General features: G+C 47.0%; 1 protein-coding gene across 1 annotated transcript in view; it reads left to right on the forward strand.

Moving 5' to 3' along the window:
* The window catches only part of SUN5 (Sad1 and UNC84 domain containing 5), a 20,048-nt gene extending 1,115 nt beyond the window's left edge, over positions 1 to 18,933 (forward strand). Inside the window, 13 exon segments of the mRNA XM_055344510.1 lie at positions 4,016 to 4,074; positions 4,291 to 4,365; positions 5,380 to 5,446; positions 6,359 to 6,420; positions 9,389 to 9,438; positions 10,739 to 10,773; positions 11,363 to 11,471; positions 15,580 to 15,658; positions 16,455 to 16,570; positions 17,093 to 17,260; positions 17,748 to 17,834; positions 18,768 to 18,878; positions 18,880 to 18,933. Coding sequence (XP_055200485.1) covers positions 4,016 to 4,074; positions 4,291 to 4,365; positions 5,380 to 5,446; positions 6,359 to 6,420; positions 9,389 to 9,438; positions 10,739 to 10,773; positions 11,363 to 11,471; positions 15,580 to 15,658; positions 16,455 to 16,570; positions 17,093 to 17,260; positions 17,748 to 17,834; positions 18,768 to 18,878; positions 18,880 to 18,933 — 1,072 coding nt within the window.
* Positions 18,934 to 19,263: the final 330 nt, after the last annotated feature.

A 19,263-nucleotide genomic window follows, 5' to 3' on the forward strand; every position in this document is an offset into this window, starting at 1 on the left:
TCTTAGGAGGGCCCCCTCGTCGTCCCAGCCAGGCCTGGCCAGGCCCAGGAGGATGTGGATGCCCCAGGTAAGGGGGAGGACTCACTAACCTCTTGGGCCTAGTGCGTCCAAGCTCTCTCAACAACATGACCCTTTTAGGAGGAGCCGGAGGCTCCCTGAGCCCTAGCCCCAGTCACTGACTCAGCTCTGCTCCTGGACACACATCGGACCCCGACTCAAAGGACAAGAGAGGAGAGGGTGTGTGGATGACCCAGTCCCTGCTACTTAACACCACCGGCTCCCTCCAAATGCGTATTGCACTCACAAGGGACGCAGCCCATAGTCTCTTTCTGCATTAGCAGCTGCAGGCTCCCCTCAGCTACCTGGGGCCCAAGGAGCTGTGTGTGCACAAGAGAAGTTTGTATATATGTGTGTATGAGGGGTATGTGGTTGTGAGTGTGTAGTCATGCATACACGTGTCCACTAGGTAATAATTACTAGCATCAGAGGAAAGTGTGTGTGTGTGAGTGTGTACATGGAATGGGCATGATGGGCACGTTGGCAGCACCGTTTATGATGTGACCTGCCTGTGTACATGAACCTGCATGAGTGCAGGTGTGGGAGTTTTGGGTACGGTATGTATGTGTGGGCTTGGTACCCTGAGTGTGTCTGCGTGTATGGTGTTAGGTGCGTGTGTGTATGTGTATAGGTGAATAGTTGACTGCTTCCTGGCATGGGGGAGGTGTGTATGTGTTCGCGCATATAATGTGCATGGAAATTGATAGCATAACTGCAGGGAAAGCCTGTCTGTCCCTCTGCATGGCTCAGCTAGAGTATAGGCACAAAGGGACCTGGGGCCTTCCCCCACTCCAACACCCTTCATGGCTCCCACCAACTCCACACCAGTCCAAATATCAGGCCCAGAGCCCAAGCCCACCCTGTACTGGATCACCACTAGTGCCCACAGAACTGATAGGGACCACAGACACCAGCAAGCCCTCCCCTGAGAGTGCAGAGTTCCCCTGCCCTACTCAAATGCCAGTTGCAAGGTCCCTAACATCCTACGTACGGCCTCCTGGCGCTCACCGTAGCCAGGGCAAACAGCAGACTCAGTAGAAAGGGTCACAAATATTGACCAAAGCCACTCTCAGTGTTTGCTCTTGGCATGAACACTTCCTCTTCCTCGACATACCCAGTGCGGGGGAGATCGAGTGACAACCAGTGGACACAATGGTGGGAGATTCTCACAGGCCCCGTCTCCCTGCCTCAACGGCAGGCAGGGTTGGGTGAGCAGCTGCTATATGCAAGGCCCTCTGCCCTCATGCCCAGGGGTCTGCTTACCTCTGTAGCCAGTGCCTGGAACATACCAGGTGCTCAATAAACATTTGTTGAATGAATGAATCAATGAATGGACAAGTGAAAGACCCTTGTAACAATTCCAGTGACAGCATTTCAGGGCTTCTCCTTCGCTGAATATTCTCAAGGGGACTGTATTAGTTTTCTATTGCTGCTATAACAAATTACTACAAATGTAGTGACTTAAAAACACAAATGTATTTCTGGAAGTCAGTAGTCCAAAATGGATGTTGCTTGGCTGAAATCAAGGTGTTGGCAGGGCTTTGATCCTTTCTGATCCTTTCTAGAAACTCTAGGGGAGGATTCGTTTCCCTGTTTTTTTCTGGTTTCCAGAGGCTACTTTCACTGCATGCCTTAGGGCCTCTTTGCCTTCCAACCAGCAAGTCGGGCCGAAGGCTCTTCCTGCTGCCACCTGTGTGTCCCTTCCACCTCCCTCCTCCATCTACAGGACCCTGTTGACACAAGGCCTGCCTGGATAGACTGCGATACTCTTCTATCTCAAGGTCAGCTGATCAGCAACCTTCATCCCAACTGCAGGCTTCAAGTCACCTTTGTTCTGTAACCTAACACGGTCACACGTTCAGGTTTCGGCGTGCAGGCCTAATTGAGCGGCGCTCTTCTGCTTACCACCCAACTCAGCCTACAATTTGATCAACAATTTGCCTCCAAGGGGCAAAACGAGTTATTTTCGCTTCACAGTCCACTTAAATTCTCCACAGGCAGGGCTGTCAGAGAAAAAGCGTAGTCAGACATTTCCGCTCTGTTATGCTTTTATTTATGCAGAACTTTATTAAAACAACAACATATACATTATTTTGTGTTATACGAAACATCCACCAGCAAGAGGACCTGGGTTATAAAATGTCCTCACATACGGCCTAAGCAGGTGGCAAGTCTAGAAAGCCTGGAGCAGCAAAGGGTCTGGGGGCAAGAGAAAGCATGGCCTGGGTATTGGAGCCTCAGCTCTCCCCTCTGCCTGGGCCCTGAGAGCCTGGCACCGCCCTCCCTGTCTTGGGGCCTCAATTTCCTTATCTTAAAAGTGGGAAGTGGGTCAGAATGGGTTCATCCAAGGGGGCAGTTGCAGGGCCAGGCTGGAGACTGGACAGAGACCCCCGCCCTCTCCCTGCTCTGTGAGGTCACAGTGCCCACAGCTCCACTGGACCTGGCTAGAGCCTGCATGCCACCTTCCAGGGAATGCTAGAAGGTGGCAGGGGTGGCAGCTGCTTCCCCCTTGCCAACTCTCAGAGAGCCCCAGCACCATTCCCCCTAGATTTCCTAGAGAAAAAAAATTGATGCCACGGTCCTCGAGGAGCCCCGTGGACCAGTGTGACCTGCCTGAGGATGCCAGGCCCAGGAGGTGAGGACGGAGGCCCCTCCCTCTACGTGCTTCTTTGCACTTTACCAAACGCCGGCCCTCGGTCCTCTCTGGAGGCCAGCAGGCGTGACCGACTGCACTTCACCGAGGCAGCCCCTGACGTCAGGGGGTTTGACAGTGGCTTTCCTAAAATCCCCCAGCCACGGACAGGGGGGGCAGTCATCCTTTCAGCACGTGTTTATTGAGCACCTACTGTGTGCAGGCACTGGCGGGGCCCCAGGGACACAGGTCACACCAGGGCTGATGTGTCCCCTGCCCCTGTGGAGGTCACAGCTTAGTGAGGGAGACAGACGGGAAGTGAGGAAACACGGCCCTCTGTCATCCACGTGCCTACCTCTGGGCCCCCCAAAACAGGGTGTACATCCCAAGAGGGTACACAGAACAATCTCCTGGGGTGAGGGGAGAAATTATTGGAACTTTAGTGAATATATTTTTAGCTCATCCTCTTTTAATTTCTATTACTCAGGGTGTATAAATAAGTTCACACATTTGAAAGAGTAAACAATATACTAGCACACGTGGCGATATATATCCCATACCATATATGTGATATTATATATATATAATTTCTTAATAAGTAAACGTAAATACATTGGGGGGTATAATAATAAATGTTTGGACACCGTTATCTTAAGAAAGAAAGAAAATTGGTTATCTCATGTACCCAGAGGTCCCAAGAGGTGGGTGGCGCCTGAGCACATCAATTCCACCTTCCCTAAGATCCAGGTCCCAGCCGTCTCTTGGCTCCTCCTGTTGGCCTCCTCGCTGTCACAGAGGCTACCACAGCTCCAGGGGCACGGAGCGGCATGGCTGTATAGGTGCAGGAAGAGTGGCCATTGCTTTGCAGGTCTCATGTTAGTGAAGAGAAAGCCTTTTCTGCAAGGGCCAGACCCCTATACCCAGTCCACCCGCAGCCCGCACCCGGCACCCTTGTGGACCCCCTCCTCCCCGCCCCCACCCAGCCGACCACAGCAAAGGCACTGGGAGTACTGGAGCAGGCTTAGAGCAATCAGGATTATCCAAAATCACATGGGGTAGGAGGAGACAGAGGGAGCAAAATCAGCCTCCTGCCAGCGAGGGGAGGGATCAGCTTTGGGGCGATCACCACCAGTGACTGTCACAGCAAACGGAGTCCTTTCCTCAAAAGAGACTTGGGTTTGGGGGCAGTCAGACATGGGTGTCCCTGATTCACAGACCAGTGGTCTTGGGCAAACTTTGCTGCAACTCAGTCTCTCAATCTGGAACATGAGGACATCACGTTTCTCAAAAATTATAAAATGCGATTGTGAATCTTGTTATCCCCAGGGTCATCCCAAGAAGCCGGAACACCTGCAGGATAACGGAGGATGCTTTGTCAAACTCGAGTGAGCAGGGAAGGGAAGGGGAGCCCTGGGGTCTTCGTCAACAGCCAGGGGCCGAGGCTCAGAGACGTCAGATGGGCAACCCAGGGTCACCCAGCAAGGGGTGGGTAGGGAGCAGAGTTGGCCTCACCAAGCTGAGGGTGCTGCCCTGGCCTTGTGTCTGCAGGGCACCATGGCCCTGAGGCTGGCACTGACCTGATAGCCCCATGCTCTCTGCAGATGATGCCTTCGTGTTGCCTATCCGCATCCATCCCCCGGCCCCAGGCCTGACCCAGTGCATCCTGGCATGTATATGTAGGTATATACGGAAGACCCGCCCTGGCCGTCAACGTGGGCCTGGGCAGAGGGCCCAGCCTCAGGCCAGGCTGACCTGGGGGGGTAAGGCCTATGTTGGGCTCCAGGGGAGGGAGGGAACTCTTCCCATTAAAGGCTGTCAGGGGTGTCATTACAGCCAGGATCTCTTTGGTGGTTGGAGAGGGAGTAGGAGGGAGGTTTGGAAGAGGAGTTAACCGTCAGCCCTCCCCTACTCTACCACCAGCCCAGCTCCTGGGCCAGGAGGCCAGTGGTGAAGTCATGACAACGGTTTGATGCAGTGCACGCACTTTGGGGACACGGTCTGACCACACCCTAAAGATCGGTCTTCTACTTCTGTGTTCATCCCCCTGCCCTTCCACTGATTCATCACTCAGTCCTTTCTCGGACCATCTGTCCACATATCCATCTGTTGTAATATCCATGCCCCCCATTATTCGGCCAGCCATTCACTGGGTCAACCATCAAGTCACCCCTACCTTTATCTGTTAATATTCACACCCACCCAGCCATCCACCCATCCATCTTCTATCCATTCTTCCATCTGCCCATCCATTTTCTTATTCATCCACCTTCCAAGCCATTCTCTTGTCATTCTTCTGTCCATTCATGTATCCTTCCACCTACTTATCTTTCCTGAACCCCAACTTTTTATCTTGCTCCATACTGGGCAACACTGGGCCCCCAGAGATAAACCAGACAAGGAGCCTGCCCTTGAGAAGCTCCCAGTTCTGGGAATGGGTACAGTCTGAAATACCAGACTATTTGTGCTCCCCAGTCACTGTTAGGCAGCTATTAACTTCCATTGCAAGCAGTGTTCACCTCTAGGACATGTCCTCCCTCTGAGCTGGTGCTTATCCGTAAGCAGAGCAGGATTATCCTGGGCTCAGTTAGAAAATTGAGAGGGTCTCCCAGCAATGGGCCTCACTCCCTGCAAGACTTTATAGGATAAGGACCTGAGTGCAGCTACTGATCGCTTTCCTGCCTCCTCTGCAGCCTGGATCACCTGCCTGGCCTGCTTCCTGAGGACTCAGGCTCACCAGGTTCTGTTCAACACCTGCAGGTGAGCAGGGGTGAGCAAGGGGAGGGTGATGAGGGCTGGGAACATGCAGCTTGTTCCCATGTCAGCCCCCTCACTGGTTTGAACCTCCCCTTGATCACTGGACCAGGTAAGCCAGCCCAAAGCTGGCTTTTAACAAATCCCTTACCTCAGAACCCACTGTCGTTCCCCAGTGCTCCAGCACTTTCACCCGCAGCCATCTGAAGTCCTGTCCCCTGCTTCCTTTCCAAGCTGCCTCACTCTGTGTCCTGCTTGGACCCATTAGGCCAGCAGGGTTAGGGTTCTCACGCCCTGAATAGACTATTCCTATTTCTGCCCTAGTACCTTGGCACATGCTGTTTTCCTGCCTGGAATGTCTATGCCATCCTTTCCCTTCACCCTTTTGGTCCATGCAAACTCCTCCGAATTCCTGCAGAACTTTCCACCTCCTTCATTCACTTAGAGCTTACATTCTAAATATCTTTATGACTTCTCTGGGCCCAGCTTTGACCCTCATCACTTCTGAGCTCCCAGTGGGGCGAAAGTAGGCAGACACCAAAACCAGTGGTAAGGGGAGGAGGGTGGTGTTGATTCCAGAGGTAGTAGGAGGTAGGGATGTTTTTTGAGCTGAATTCTGAAGGATGTGCTCACCAAGACAGAAGGGATGGAAGACAGTTCGCAGATAGAGAAAGGGCATGCAGAGGATGTGGGTGATCGCTGTGAGTAGATCTCTGACGGCCCTGGTTACTGAGATAAGAGCTTTCTTTTCTCTGTGACACTGTGCAGCCACAGGACTCTGTCGGCATCTTGGAGGGGTGTCTCACTGCCCGGGAGGATGCTGCCCCTCAAGGTGGGGAAAGGGCGAGGGCCAGGCCAGGACTTACTAGCCTATGCAAAGCCCTGCTTCATTTTGACTGCTGTTTCTCTGTCTTCCAGATGCAAGTTGCTCTTCCAGAAGCTCATGGAAAAGACAGGTGTTCTGGTCCTCTGTGCTTTTGGTATGTCTCCAGGGCACTGCCCCATCCCAGGTGGAGATATTCCTGAGCTGTTGCCCAACCTGGGGAGGGAAAGAGTGAAGGCTCTGATGCTGACTGTGTGACACTGGGCAAGACATTGATTCTCTATGAGCCTCAGTTTCCCCATCTGTCTAATGAGTGTTGCTGTGAGGATGAAATTAACTGATGACCAAAGAAAAATTTTGAAAGCTGAGAAAAGTCTTGAAAACTGTAGGGTTCTCCTTTAACCACGGTGTGATCATTTTTGCTCGTTTTTGAGTTTTCTGTGGCTTCCTTCCAACCACTGCCACCACCTCCCACATCACAGCTTTACTTTCTCAAGCAAAGGAATCTCCTCCCTCCACTCAAGCATACTGGCCTAGGGAGGCTGGGGGCAGGAGGGGAAGGGTGAGAGAATTTTCTAGGAAATTAGAAATTCCTAGGAAACTTAACCCAATAAATAATTTTTTTAAAATAACGGCTTTATTGAAATATAGTTTGCATACCATAATGATCACTGTTTTCAAGTGTATAATTCAGTGGTTTTTTGTATATTCACAAAGTTGTGCACCCATCACTGCTGTCAAATTCCAGTATCTTCACTACCCCAAAAAGAAATTCCCTAGTCCCTAACAGCCTTCCCCATTCCCCCTCAGCCCAGACCTAGGCAACCAACTGCTATAATATGTGGTCTTGGTGGCTTCTTTCTCTTGTCATTGTGTTCTCAAAGTTCATCCATGGTGTAGCATACAGCAGCACTTTACCCTTTTTTATGGCAATGAAAGTATTCCATTGTATGGATATGCCACGTTTTGTTTGTCCATTTATTGGCTGGTAGATATTATAGTTGTTTCCGCTTTTTGACTACAATTAATAATGTTCCTGTAAAATGTTTGTGTGGACATGTGTTTTAAATTCTCTTGGGCATATATTTAGAAGTGGAATTGCTGTGTCATGCAGCAACTCTATGCTTAACTATCCGGGGAATTGCCAAACTTTTTTCCAAAGTGGCTGCACCATTTTACATTCCCACCAGCATGTATGAAGATTCCAATTTCTCCACATCCTCACCAACACTGGTTATTATCTGTCTTTTATTTTAGCCATCTTGGGGGGGGGTGAAGTGGTATCTCATTGTGGTTTTTATTTCATTTCCATAATGACTAATGATATTGAGCATCTTTCCATGTGCTTATTGGTCATTCGTAGATCTTCTTTGGAGAAATGTCTATTTAGATCTAGACCCATTTTTAAATTCATTGTCTTTTAATTATTGAGTTGTAAATTTCCTTATACTCTGGATATAAGTCCCTTATCAGAGACACAATTTGCAAGTATTTCCCCCCATTCTGTGGGATGTCTTTTCACTTTCTTGATATGGTGTCCTTTGTGACACAAATTTTAGAAATTTTGATGAAGTCCAATTTATCTATATTTTCTTTTATCATATGTGCTTTAATGTCAGATGCAAGAAACTATTGCCTAACCTAAGAGTTGTTCCCTCTTTTTCTTCTAAGATTTGTATAGTTTTAGCCCTTACATTTAAGTCCATGATCCATTTTTGAGTTAATTTTTGCATATGATGTAAGGTAAGGGTTCAACTCCATTCTTTTGAAGTAGATATCTAGTTCCATTTATTGAAAAGACTCTTCTTTCCCTTATTGAATTATCTGGCACCCTTATTGAAAATCAATTGACCTTAAATGTGAGGGTTTATTTCTGGACTGTTAATTTTATTCCATTTATCTATATGTCTACTCACCAGTACTACCATGGATTGATTGCTATAATATTGTAGGAAGTTTTGAAATCCAGAAGTGTGAGTTCTCAGACTTTGTTCTTTTTAAATTGTTTTGGCTATTTAGGTCCCTTACATTTCCATATGAATTTTAGGATCAACTTTTCCATTTCTTAAAAACTGGCTCCTGGGATCTTGAGAGAGATTGCATTGATTCATAGATGAATTTAAGGAGTAGTGTCATCTTAAAAATATTAAGTTTTTCAATCCATGAACATGGGCTGTCTTTCCATTATATTATATACAAGATATATATGTATGTATATATCTTCTTTAATTTCTTCCAGTGATGTTTTATGCTTTTTGAAGTGCAAGGTTTGCACTTCTGTTAAATTTATTCCAAGTATTTTATTCTTTCAGGTGCTATTATAAATGGAATTGTTTCTTAATTTTATTTTCAGATTGTTTATTGCTTGTATTTAGAAATATAATTGATTTTCATATACTGATCTTGTATCCTGCAACCTTACAGAACTCATTATTTATGACACTGGACAAGACATCCAGTCTTAGATATTTTAAGATTCTGTATGCAAAATTATGTTATCTGCCTTTTATTTCTTTTTCTTGACTAATTGACCTGGCTAGAACCTCCAGGACAATGTTAAATAGAAATAGCAAGAATAGACATACTTGTCTTGTTCCTTATTTTAGGAAGAAAGCATCTAGTCTTTTACCATTAAGTATGTTATTAGCTGTGAGTTTTTCATAAATGGACTTTATCAGATTGAGGAAGTTTCATTATATTCCTGGTTTGTTGATTGTTTTATCATGAACATGAATGCATTTTAAAGACTTTTAATAAGGCTTGAATGGTAGGATTTCAGGCAGCAGAGAGATCATGAAACGCAGAGAAGACCATCTCATTTTCTTCTCTTCATCAGTTATCCCTAGTAGAATCAGAACAGGGGAGGGAGAGGGGACATGGATTATTTGGTTTATGTGAGACACTTTGCATATGTGATATCATTTGATCATGAAGTGGATATTACTGTTATTCCCATTTTACAGAGGAGGAAATTGAAGTATGGAGAGATTATGTAAATTCTTCCAAAGTTGCACAATGTTAGTAAGTGTCAAAGCTATAAATTGAACCCAGATGCTTTAATGCCAGAGCCTAAGCTTTTAACCTTTCATCTTAAATGACTCACTCTCGTTCTCCTGGCCCCACAGGATTCTGGGTGTTTTCTATGCACTTACCATCCAAAATGGAAGTCTGGCAGGTGAGTATGTGTTCTGCTCAGGCCCCAACACTGACTAACCTCACCTCACCTAGGCAATGTTGCCTCTATCTGCTTCTCTCACTCACCACATCTGGACCCTGATCAGTTCCTGACTCATCCCAGCCCCAAATATCTGCCTTTGCCATGCCACTCACCTGGAACCCTTGTCCCCCACAAGAATATGACTTTTAAAAAACAGATGTAATAATCCTCTTACAGAAGGACTCTCCTGTCACTCACACCCAGAGGTGACTCATCTTTTCTCTACCAAGTCTCCTTCCTAAAGTGGGAAGATGAGGATGGAACATAATTCTCTCTCTACTCAAGGCAGTTTGTTCTTCTGCTCAAGTGAAATGAGACCATTTGCTTTGTGGTTCCTAGGGAGGAAGGAGGAAGAAATCAGTGGCCAGAGGTCCCTGTCAGAGGACAGTAAAGAGTCTCAGAAGGCTTAAAGAGAAAGGGGATCTGATGAGATTATCCCTACCTCTCCTCTTCTCCCCTTATAAACTCCTTTGTATACTTCAAGATCCAGCTAAAGTGTCACTTCCCTCAGAAAAAACAGATGGGGCTGATGGCATTCCCCTCTCCTCCCACAATTTTCTGTAATCATAAATGTAATCTTCTGTAATCATGACTATTTTCTCAACTGTACTGGAAGCTCTTGAAGACAGAGACAGGTCTGATTCACTCCAGCAATGTATACCTGAGGGTTGGGCACAGGGTTGTCTCTCTCAGTGTTGGTTGACTGGATGATCAGATGGAAATGTAGAATGGAAGGATAATGGGCAGTCCAACAGCAGTGATGGATGCAGGGATGTGGGGAAATGGTTAGGGGGATAGATGGACAGATGAATGGAAGACCAGATAGATTAGAAAATGGACAGATGGGAAAGCAGATGGGATATATGGGTAGGTAAATGGATGGATGGATGGATGGTTGATGAGAGATTGGATAGATGGGGAAGTGGATGGGGAATGGATTGGTGAAATGGTCCAAATATAAGGATGGATAGAAGGATGGATGGATGAGGAAGGTTGGATAAATGGAGGAGTAGATGGGTGGGAAAGGGTGGTTGGATGGGATAGTGGATGGGTAGAAGGGTGGATAGATGTGGATATGGATGGATGGATTTGAAAAGGAGGGCATATTGGATTTTTGGGCAAATGGATGGAAGAGTAAATGGGAAGGTGGATGAATGGATGAATTTATAGATTGTGGAAAAATGGATGGATGAAATTCTATTGGGCCCAGATTAGGCCATCTGAAAAAGATCCCTTGCTTTCCTCAACACCCTACCAGGATGACAGCATAAATAGTCCACTGCAGAGCTTGAGGTAAGAAGAATTTGCTAAATAGTCTTATTATCACCTAGAAATATATCTAGGGCCTGTGATGTATTGGCTAAGAATGTGGGCTCTGCAGTCAGACCAACCTAGGTTTAAATCCCAGCTCCCATACTTCCTGGTTAAACTTTTGCAAGTTATTTCACCTCTCTGGGCCTTTGATTTCCCATTTATGAGATGAGACATAACACTCACCTTGCTCTGGGTAATTATGAATATTAAAGAAAATGTAAACTGTCCTGAATAATTCCTGGCCTATGGTTAGCCCTCAGCAAATGGTAGCTGAGTAGAAATTTTAATCAACAAGATACCACCTGGTGGCAGCATCCTTAATTGCAAACAAAATAGTCAGGAATATTTGGAAGAAGTAAGTTGAATTTAAAAATATTCCAAGTAGGAGGAAGAACATGAGTAATATTTTAGAGATAAGAACCTGCTGGATAGGGCCAGAAATGAGTCCAAGAGAGTGAAAAATTGTGAGGCTAGTTATTTGTGGGCTGACTGACAAAGGTAGAAGCTGAGGTTGACAATAGCAGTATCACAAATCAGTCAGTACATGTGTTTGCTCCTTCTTTGTAAGAATGTACCAGGAAAAGGTGCGGCATCACACTGGGGAAATCCAGGACCTCCGAGGTAACATGACCCTGCTCATTGCCAAGCTCCAGTTGATGGAAGCCATGTCAGACGAGGTAAGATACTGGCCATTCTGCTCCCAAACATCTGACTTCTCCCTTTGTTTAATGCCCTGTTTCCTATTTTTCAAGTTTTGGGTGGAGCACATTCCCCTAATAACTTCCTGGAAGAGAGTAAAATAGGAGGCATATTGATTTGTTTAGAACTCGCACATTTGAAAATATCTTTATTTTACCCTGCATTTGATTGATAGTTTGGCTGGGTATAGAATTCTAGATAGGAAAGTTTCCCCTGAAAATTTTGAAAGAATTACACTACTGTAGTTCTAAGTTACACTGTTGCTGTTGAGAAGTCTAATTGTGCTTTATTGGCCCTTTGTGTATGGTCTGTTTTTGTTTTTGTTTTTTATCTCTGGAAGTTTGGAGGGTTCTTTTTATTTCCAATGTTCTATATTTAACCTGTTTGGGGTGGGGTTGCTGACCTTATTGAGTCTATGGGTTGATGTTTTTCCATAGTTTTTAAAATTTCTTAGCCATTATTTCTTAAAATATTGTTTCTTCCCCATTTTCTATCTCCTCTCCTGGGACTCCAATTACATCTATGCTAGACATTTAGGGTGTGTTCTGCATGATTCCTATACTGGTGTGTTTGATTTTTCATTCTTTTTCTCTATGTGCTTAAGTTTTTGATATTTTCTATTCACACTTCTTCAGGTTCATTAATGATCCTGTATTCTGTTCTGTCCAATCTATAATTAAATTTGTCCTTTAAGTTTTTACGTTCATATGTTGCCTTGTTTAGTTCTAGAATATATATTTGATTCTTTTTACTAAATTTTAATTCTGTGGCGAAGTTCTCCAACATTCCATCTATGATGTCCTTTTTTTCTTTTATTTAACATATTGTCATAGTTATTTTTTTCTTTTTTTTTTGTCATAGTTATTTTTAAGACCTTTTCTGTTAAATCCAAAATTTGGATCATCTAAGGTCTTTTTCAATTGTCTGTTTTCCTTTGGAGTATCAATCACATGGTCTTGTCTCTTTGTGTCCAGTAATTTTTTAGTGTTTTTCTGGACATTGTATACAAAAAAACTGTATGCTCCAGATAATTATAACTTCAACCAGAGAGAGTTCTCCTTTTTCTTTGTAAGGAAGTTGAGTATACTGATCACTTCTATGTAGACCTTCATTGAACTGGTTCAGGACTGGATTGCAATTTGTATAAGGTTTAGTCAGAGATTTTCAGCTTAACCCTTAGCCTCCTGCTCAGACAGCTTCAAACTTTTGGTAGATGTCTTGATGGGAAATACTGACCATATGTCTGAGGCTTCCCAAGTTTGCAGTTTTGTCTTTCAGCCCTGCATCAATGCAAGATCTCCATCCCCAGGGGTAACCTTCTCTGCCAGGGACAAGCTTGGGTTCTCAGACTCTAATTGTGCCCATAATTTGTTTAGTGCCCGCAGGTGCAGCTATAGCTTCTCAGTATTGATTCACCACTCTTCTAGGGCAGTGGTTCTCAGAATCTGGCCCTCAAACCAGCAGCATCAGCATTACCTGAGAAAATGTTAGAAATTCAAATTAGTGGCCTGCTGCCCTCAGACCTACTGAAGATGGGAACCAACCATCTGTTTTTTGACAAGCCCTCCAAATGATTGACATATACTAAGATGTTTGTAGGGCTTTAATCTCTTGCTTATTTTGTTTTGGGGTCTTCTCACCGAAAGAGATTTGGTTTCCCAAGCATTATGAGGCTGGAAAGTTTTACTCTATCTCTCAGAAGTTTTCAAGGTAGCTCTTTAGCCTCTTTCATAGTTCTGGGTTTCAGTTAACATCTTACAGGGAAAACTGTTCAGGTTTGAGGCTCATCAAGTCTCCAATTTTGTCCTTTTAGTCCTGTGTGATTATTAAAATCTTTGCTTTCTCTTTCACCAGTAGCAGCCCCTGTTCAGTCCAAGCCCATGCCTTCAGCCCATGCCCGGAATCATCAAATGCTCCCATGGATCAAAAAATTGTCAGTGAATTTCAGAATGGTTCTCTCCTCTCTGGAATTTTAATCTATCCAATCCTCATTGCTCTTATACCTCAGTGATGGTTTACCTTACATCTTAAATGTCACGATAATTTGCCTATGGGCTGGCTACCCTGGGGGGTTTTACAGTCTGGAAACTCATGTCTTTTAGTCCTAACACGTGCTCTTTACTTGTGTGATTAAATGGATGTTTTCCCCCCCAGCCATATTTGCTTTATTCTCATTTTCGAAACTCCTATTATTTGGGTGTTAAATTCCTGAACTAATCCTTTATTTTTTTCATTTCTCTCTGTTTTTTCCTCTGTTTGTTTTGAAATTGAGAACATAATCTTAGCTTTAGCTATCAAAATTTCTACTGGGTTTTTCATTTCTGCTAATAGATTTTGAATTCCTAAGAATTTTCTTTTTTGCTCTCTGGCTGTTCCTTTTCATAGATTTCTATTCTTGTTTTTTTTGATGCAATATCTTTTCTTACCTTTTGGAGCTACCTTTTAGGCAGATCATCAAACTTTCTGAGTTTCCACATCAACAAAACAAATCATAAATACTACCCTGTAACACTGTGGCTAGTCTAGCTACTACTGCCACACAGTAAACCACTTCAAAACTTGGTGGTGCAAAACAATCATTTTATTATGCTCAGAGATTCTGTGGGTCAGGGATACAAACAGGATACAGTGGGATGGTTTCTCATTACTCCACAATGTCTGAGGCCTCACCTGGGAAGACTTGAAGGCTGGGGGTGACTTGGGAACTGTGTCTGGAAGCATCTGGAAGTGTCTTCACTCACATGGCTAGAAGTTGATATTGGTTATCAGCTGGGAACTCAGGGCTATTGACTAAAGCACCCATACATGAGCTCTCAGTGTTATGTGGGCTTTCTCACAGCATGGCAGCTGGCTTACAAGAGTGAGCATCCCCAGAGAACCAAGTAGAGCTGTATCCTCTTTTGAGCTTATCCCAGAAGTCACACAGCATCACCTCTGCTATAGCCACAGGCCCACGCAGACTGATGCTCCACTTCTCAACAGAATGAGTGTCAGTCATATTGAAAGAAGAGTGTGGAACAGGATACTTTGTTGTAGCCATTTTGGGGAAGTACAATCTGCCACAGTTTTGAAGAGTCTAATAAAAATAATAGCCAGCATTTACTGAGTACCAACCATGCTAAGTGCTTTGCAGTTTTTTTTTAATAAATTAATTTTTATTGGTGTTCAATTTACCAACATACAGAATAACACCCGCTTTGCAGTTTTTATCTGGCAGGAGAGTGTAGTAGCTAAAAGCCCAAACACTGCCACCAAATTGCCTGGTTCTGCCTCTTAGCAACTGTGTGACCTTGCACACACTCCCTTTTCTGCCTTACTATTCTTATCTTTATTTTTTTAAGATTTTATTTATTTATTTGAGAGAGAGGACAGACTAGAGAGAGAACAAGCACAAGTGGGGGGGAGGGGCAGAGGGAGAGGGAGAAGCAGCTTCCCCACTGAGCAGGGAGCCCGCCATGGGGCTCAATCCCAGGACTCTGAGATCATGATTTGAGCCAGACGAAGATGCTTAACTGACTGAGCCATCTAGGTGCCCCAAATCTTTAAAATGGAGGTGATCATAGCACATACTTCCTAGAGCTGCTGTGAGGGAATAAGAGTGAACGTATGTGACACTGAGGACAATCCTGGCACACAGCAGCAGCTTTACAAGTCTTGGCTCTATCCTCACAGCAGCAGGAAGGGGACATGATTATCATCCCCATGTTACAGACAAGAAGGCAAAGATTCAAAGGGGCGGTAACCAGCCCAAAGCCCCACAGCAGTAAAAGTCTGTCTGACTCCAGACCCCTGCCTCTTAACTTCACAAAGGCTCCTGTCCCATGTGGGATACTCTGTCACAGTCCATGTGGAAGCACTGAGTAAAGCCAGTGGGTGGGATACGGGTGGCTCTGTGTCACCTGGGCCTCCTCACAGTATGGCGACTGGGTGGTCTTGTGCCAGGACCAGCCACGGTCTCCACAGGCAGGGGTAAAGAGTCAAGGACAAGAGGATATCTGCAGCCACCTGTTAGCTGCTGTGAACACACACGTGAACATGGTCTGTAAGAACACATCAGCACACAGCTTGTGTTTTCCACCTTCTCAGCAAAAAATGGCCCAGAAAATAATGAAGATGATACAAGGAGATTACATTGAAAAGCCAGACTTTGCCCTAAAGTCTATAGGTAAGTGGCTTCCCCTAACCCCCCACACCCCAACAATCTGCCCACATCAAGTTTCCCCAGAAACTCTTCAGAGGATGGATTTCAGTTCTGGCCTGATGTACTCTCTGCTACTGGGAAGTTCACGGTCAGAGCTAACCTCTGCCCCCCAGGTGGTTTTCTTGCTACAATTTTCTGTTGTCTCAAAAAAGGGGGCTGAGGCAGGGAGAGGAGGCCCCCTGCTGCCCCTTCACCCACTCACCACCCTCCAGACCCAGAGGCTAGCAGAGCTGCACCTGCCCCACATCAGGGAGACTGACCACATAAAAACCAACAAGGCCCAACTGCAGGTGGGAATCAGTGCTGCAGAAAACCAAAGGGTGGCTGGGAGAGAGGGGAATCCAGGCAGAGGGATGTGCAGGAGGACATTGGAGTTGAGACCTGGCCAGAAGGGAATAGTATTCTGGACCCAGGGGAGCCCCTGTGAACGTACCCCAGCTGGGCATGTGAGGTCAGAGGGCTTAAGCTGTCAGGGCAGGAGTGCCCTCCCCTGTGAAATAGGTGTAACAAATAGCCAGGGGAATACTAATGAGGCTGACGTAAATGAAGTGCTGCGGGAAGGACGGGAAGCACGGTGGTGTGTTAATTCATTTCCACCTCACAGCAATCCTGTGAGGTGGGTGTTAGCATTACTATTGTTGCTGGTATTCTCACTCCCATTTCCCAGAGAACACTGAAGTCCAGAGAGGGCCAGTGTCTCACCCAAAGTGCTCACCTGGCACATAGTCAGTGCCCAGCCAGACACCCTCCTCCCATACAGGGGCCTCCATCGACTTTGAGCAAACATCAGCCACATACAACCACGACAAGGCTCGCTCCTACTGGAACTGGATCCGGCTTTGGAACTATGCGCAGCCCCCAGACGTGATCCTCGAGGTAGGAGGAGTGGGGGGACAAGGAGAGAGTGGCAGGGATGTGGCCAGGGATCTGGGAGCAGGACCTGGAAGCAGACACTGGGGGTGTGCACAGAGTAGGTGGGGGCCCAGGGTGGGGTTGGAGGTAAGAACAGGAGATAGACAGGGCAGGGGCAGGAGACAGGAATAGACAGCAGAGGCTGGGCAGGAGCTGGGGCAGGCACAGGGAAGGGACAGCCTGCTTTGGCACTGGAAGGGACCCCCCACCCACCCCCCTCAAGCCTTGAAAGTCAACAAACCCTCATGGACCCAAGCAGGGGGCCCTCCCTGTTTCACTGCCCTCCCTATACTGGGCTGAGGGGAAGGTTCATTCTTGCCACTGGCAGTCAAGGGAGCTTCCTGGAGTTGGTTGAACCAAGCTTTATAGATGGAAGGATCTGGCTCATCCAGGAGGCACAGGAGGTCTAGGGGAGCCAGAGTGGGAGAAGGAATTCATTTTCATCCACCCACCCAGCATGGTCCCCGTTGCACCTGCCCCTTCCAGCCCAACATGACGCCTGGCAACTGCTGGGCCTTCTCGGGTGACCGAGGCCAGGTGACCATCCGAATGGCCCAGAAGGTCTACCTGTCCAACCTGACACTGCAGCACATCCCCAAGACCATCTCATTGTCGGGCAGCCTGGACACTGCTCCCAAAGACTTCGTCATTTACGTGAGCACGCCCCAGCAGGGAGCAATGCTTAACGAATGGGACAGCTCACATGGTGGGATTCTGGGCCCTCCGTCTACACAGCCCAACAGGCTAGAGGGGCTGGATGAGGCTTTGTTAAGGCTGAGGATGACCAGGTTCAGAGTTGATCATAGCCTTTGAAGATGGGAGAGAAACAGCTACTTTATTTCAACCGAAGTTTTTCAAAGCCAGTTTGGTCTTCAGAGACAGTGATAAGGAAACTGAGGTCCAGAAAGGAGTCAGGGAAACACCCAAATCCTACAAGTCAGTGAAAGAAGAATACCCTCAGGCTTTTGATTCCCAGTCGAGTGCTCTCTCTAATCCATTATTCTGTGTTGCAATGGAATGATGCCCAAATGGGAAGGAGTATCCCATCTTGGGAGGTATGCAAGTCTCAGCTGGGGAGGGGCAGCACCCCCTGAAGACCCTACCCATACCTGATACTTCCTTCTTGGTTCTGACTCTACAGGGCATGGAAGGCTCTCCCAGGGAGGAGGTGTTCCTGGGGGCATTTCAGTTTCAGCCAGAGAACATCATTCAGATGTTCCAGCTCCAGGTACCTGAAAAAAGCTGCTCATGTTGAGCACATAGTGAATGTACTCCACGTGCAGGGCTTTCCCCAGGGAACCCCATTTCATCCCCCAATAGCCCCGGGGTGCATAATCATCACTGGCTCACTTGACAAATGAGGAAACTGAGGCTCGGGAGTCTGGAGCCACTGCCCAGGGCCAAAATGGGACCTCGAGGAGATCCATCCAGCTTCTAGGATTACATCATCTCCCTGGCATGCCCAGGAGCCCTCCCGCTGCAGCTCCCCCCAGGGACAGCGGACACGGAACAGCAGGGGCCTGCTGGGCCAGGCTTGCTGGCTTCCAACTTCCCGTCTCCAACCTAGGAGGCCCTGTTAGCAGCACCTGATCTGAGGCCTGACTGGACAGAAGTTGGGGACAGAAGCAAGACCTTAAGGGGTGGCCGCTAGAACGGCCCTGAGTCTCAGGGGAATGTCTAAGCTTGGGAATCAGGCTGATGATGACTCAAGTCCTTGGTATTTCCTGGGAAGGTTAAAAGCATCTAGTGAGATCACACAGGCCAAGGCCCCACTTTTGCACGGGGCTCTAGCAGCAAAAGCGGAGGACCCTCGCCCACTGTGCGTCTACCATGTGCCAGGTGCCCGTGGGCCAGCTCGCTCCAGGCTCTTGTTTCATGTTCACAGCAAACCTGGGAAGCAGATATTATTACCCCTCCCATCATACAGAGAGGAGTCACTGAGGCCCCAAGAGGGGCAATGATCTGCCCTGGGGTCCCACAGCCACATGTGCCAGGGCCCCAAGCCTGGGACACTTTCCCAATCACAGTATATCTGTCCTGGCTTCAGTACTTTCCATCCCAGTCCCTGAGTATCAACTTCCCGTGTGGCCTCGGGACAGTCCATTCCCCCTCCGAGCCTCAGTTTCTCCACCTGTGAAATGGGAAGGTAACTCTCTTCCAGAACCAGCCTTCCCGAGCTTTTGGTGCTGTCAAGGTGAAGATATCGAGCAACTGGGGGAACCCACGCTTTACCTGCCTGTACCGAGTGCGCGTGCACGGCTCTGTGACCCCACCGAGACAGCCCTAGAGAGCAGTCTATCTAGAGCCCCTACCCCAAAAGAGATTAAAGTTTATTCTTCACAGCCCATCCCAAGTCTGAGTGGTTTTTTCCTCCAAAGAGTGAGGGTGAGCTAGCAGGTGGTGTCTGGGGTTAGCAATTCTCAATCGTGTCCTGAGTATCCAGGCACCCTCTCAATAGCTCCATGAGGCCCCACTTCACAGGTGGGGACTGTGAAGGCTCTGAGCAAAAACTTGCCAGAGGTCACAGCTCACAAGTGCAGCACCAAGATTCAAACCTAGGCAGTCTCACACCTGCACATAAGCCATCTCCCTAGCTTGACATCACGTTCTGTCCCTGATCCAGGTGTGACTTTGGGAAAGAGCCAGCCTTCCTGCGG

The sequence above is a fragment of the Nyctereutes procyonoides genome, unplaced genomic scaffold (assembly GCF_905146905.1).
Source record: "Nyctereutes procyonoides isolate TBG_1078 unplaced genomic scaffold, NYPRO_anot_genome, whole genome shotgun sequence".
NCBI classification, from domain to species: domain Eukaryota; kingdom Metazoa; phylum Chordata; class Mammalia; order Carnivora; family Canidae; genus Nyctereutes; species Nyctereutes procyonoides.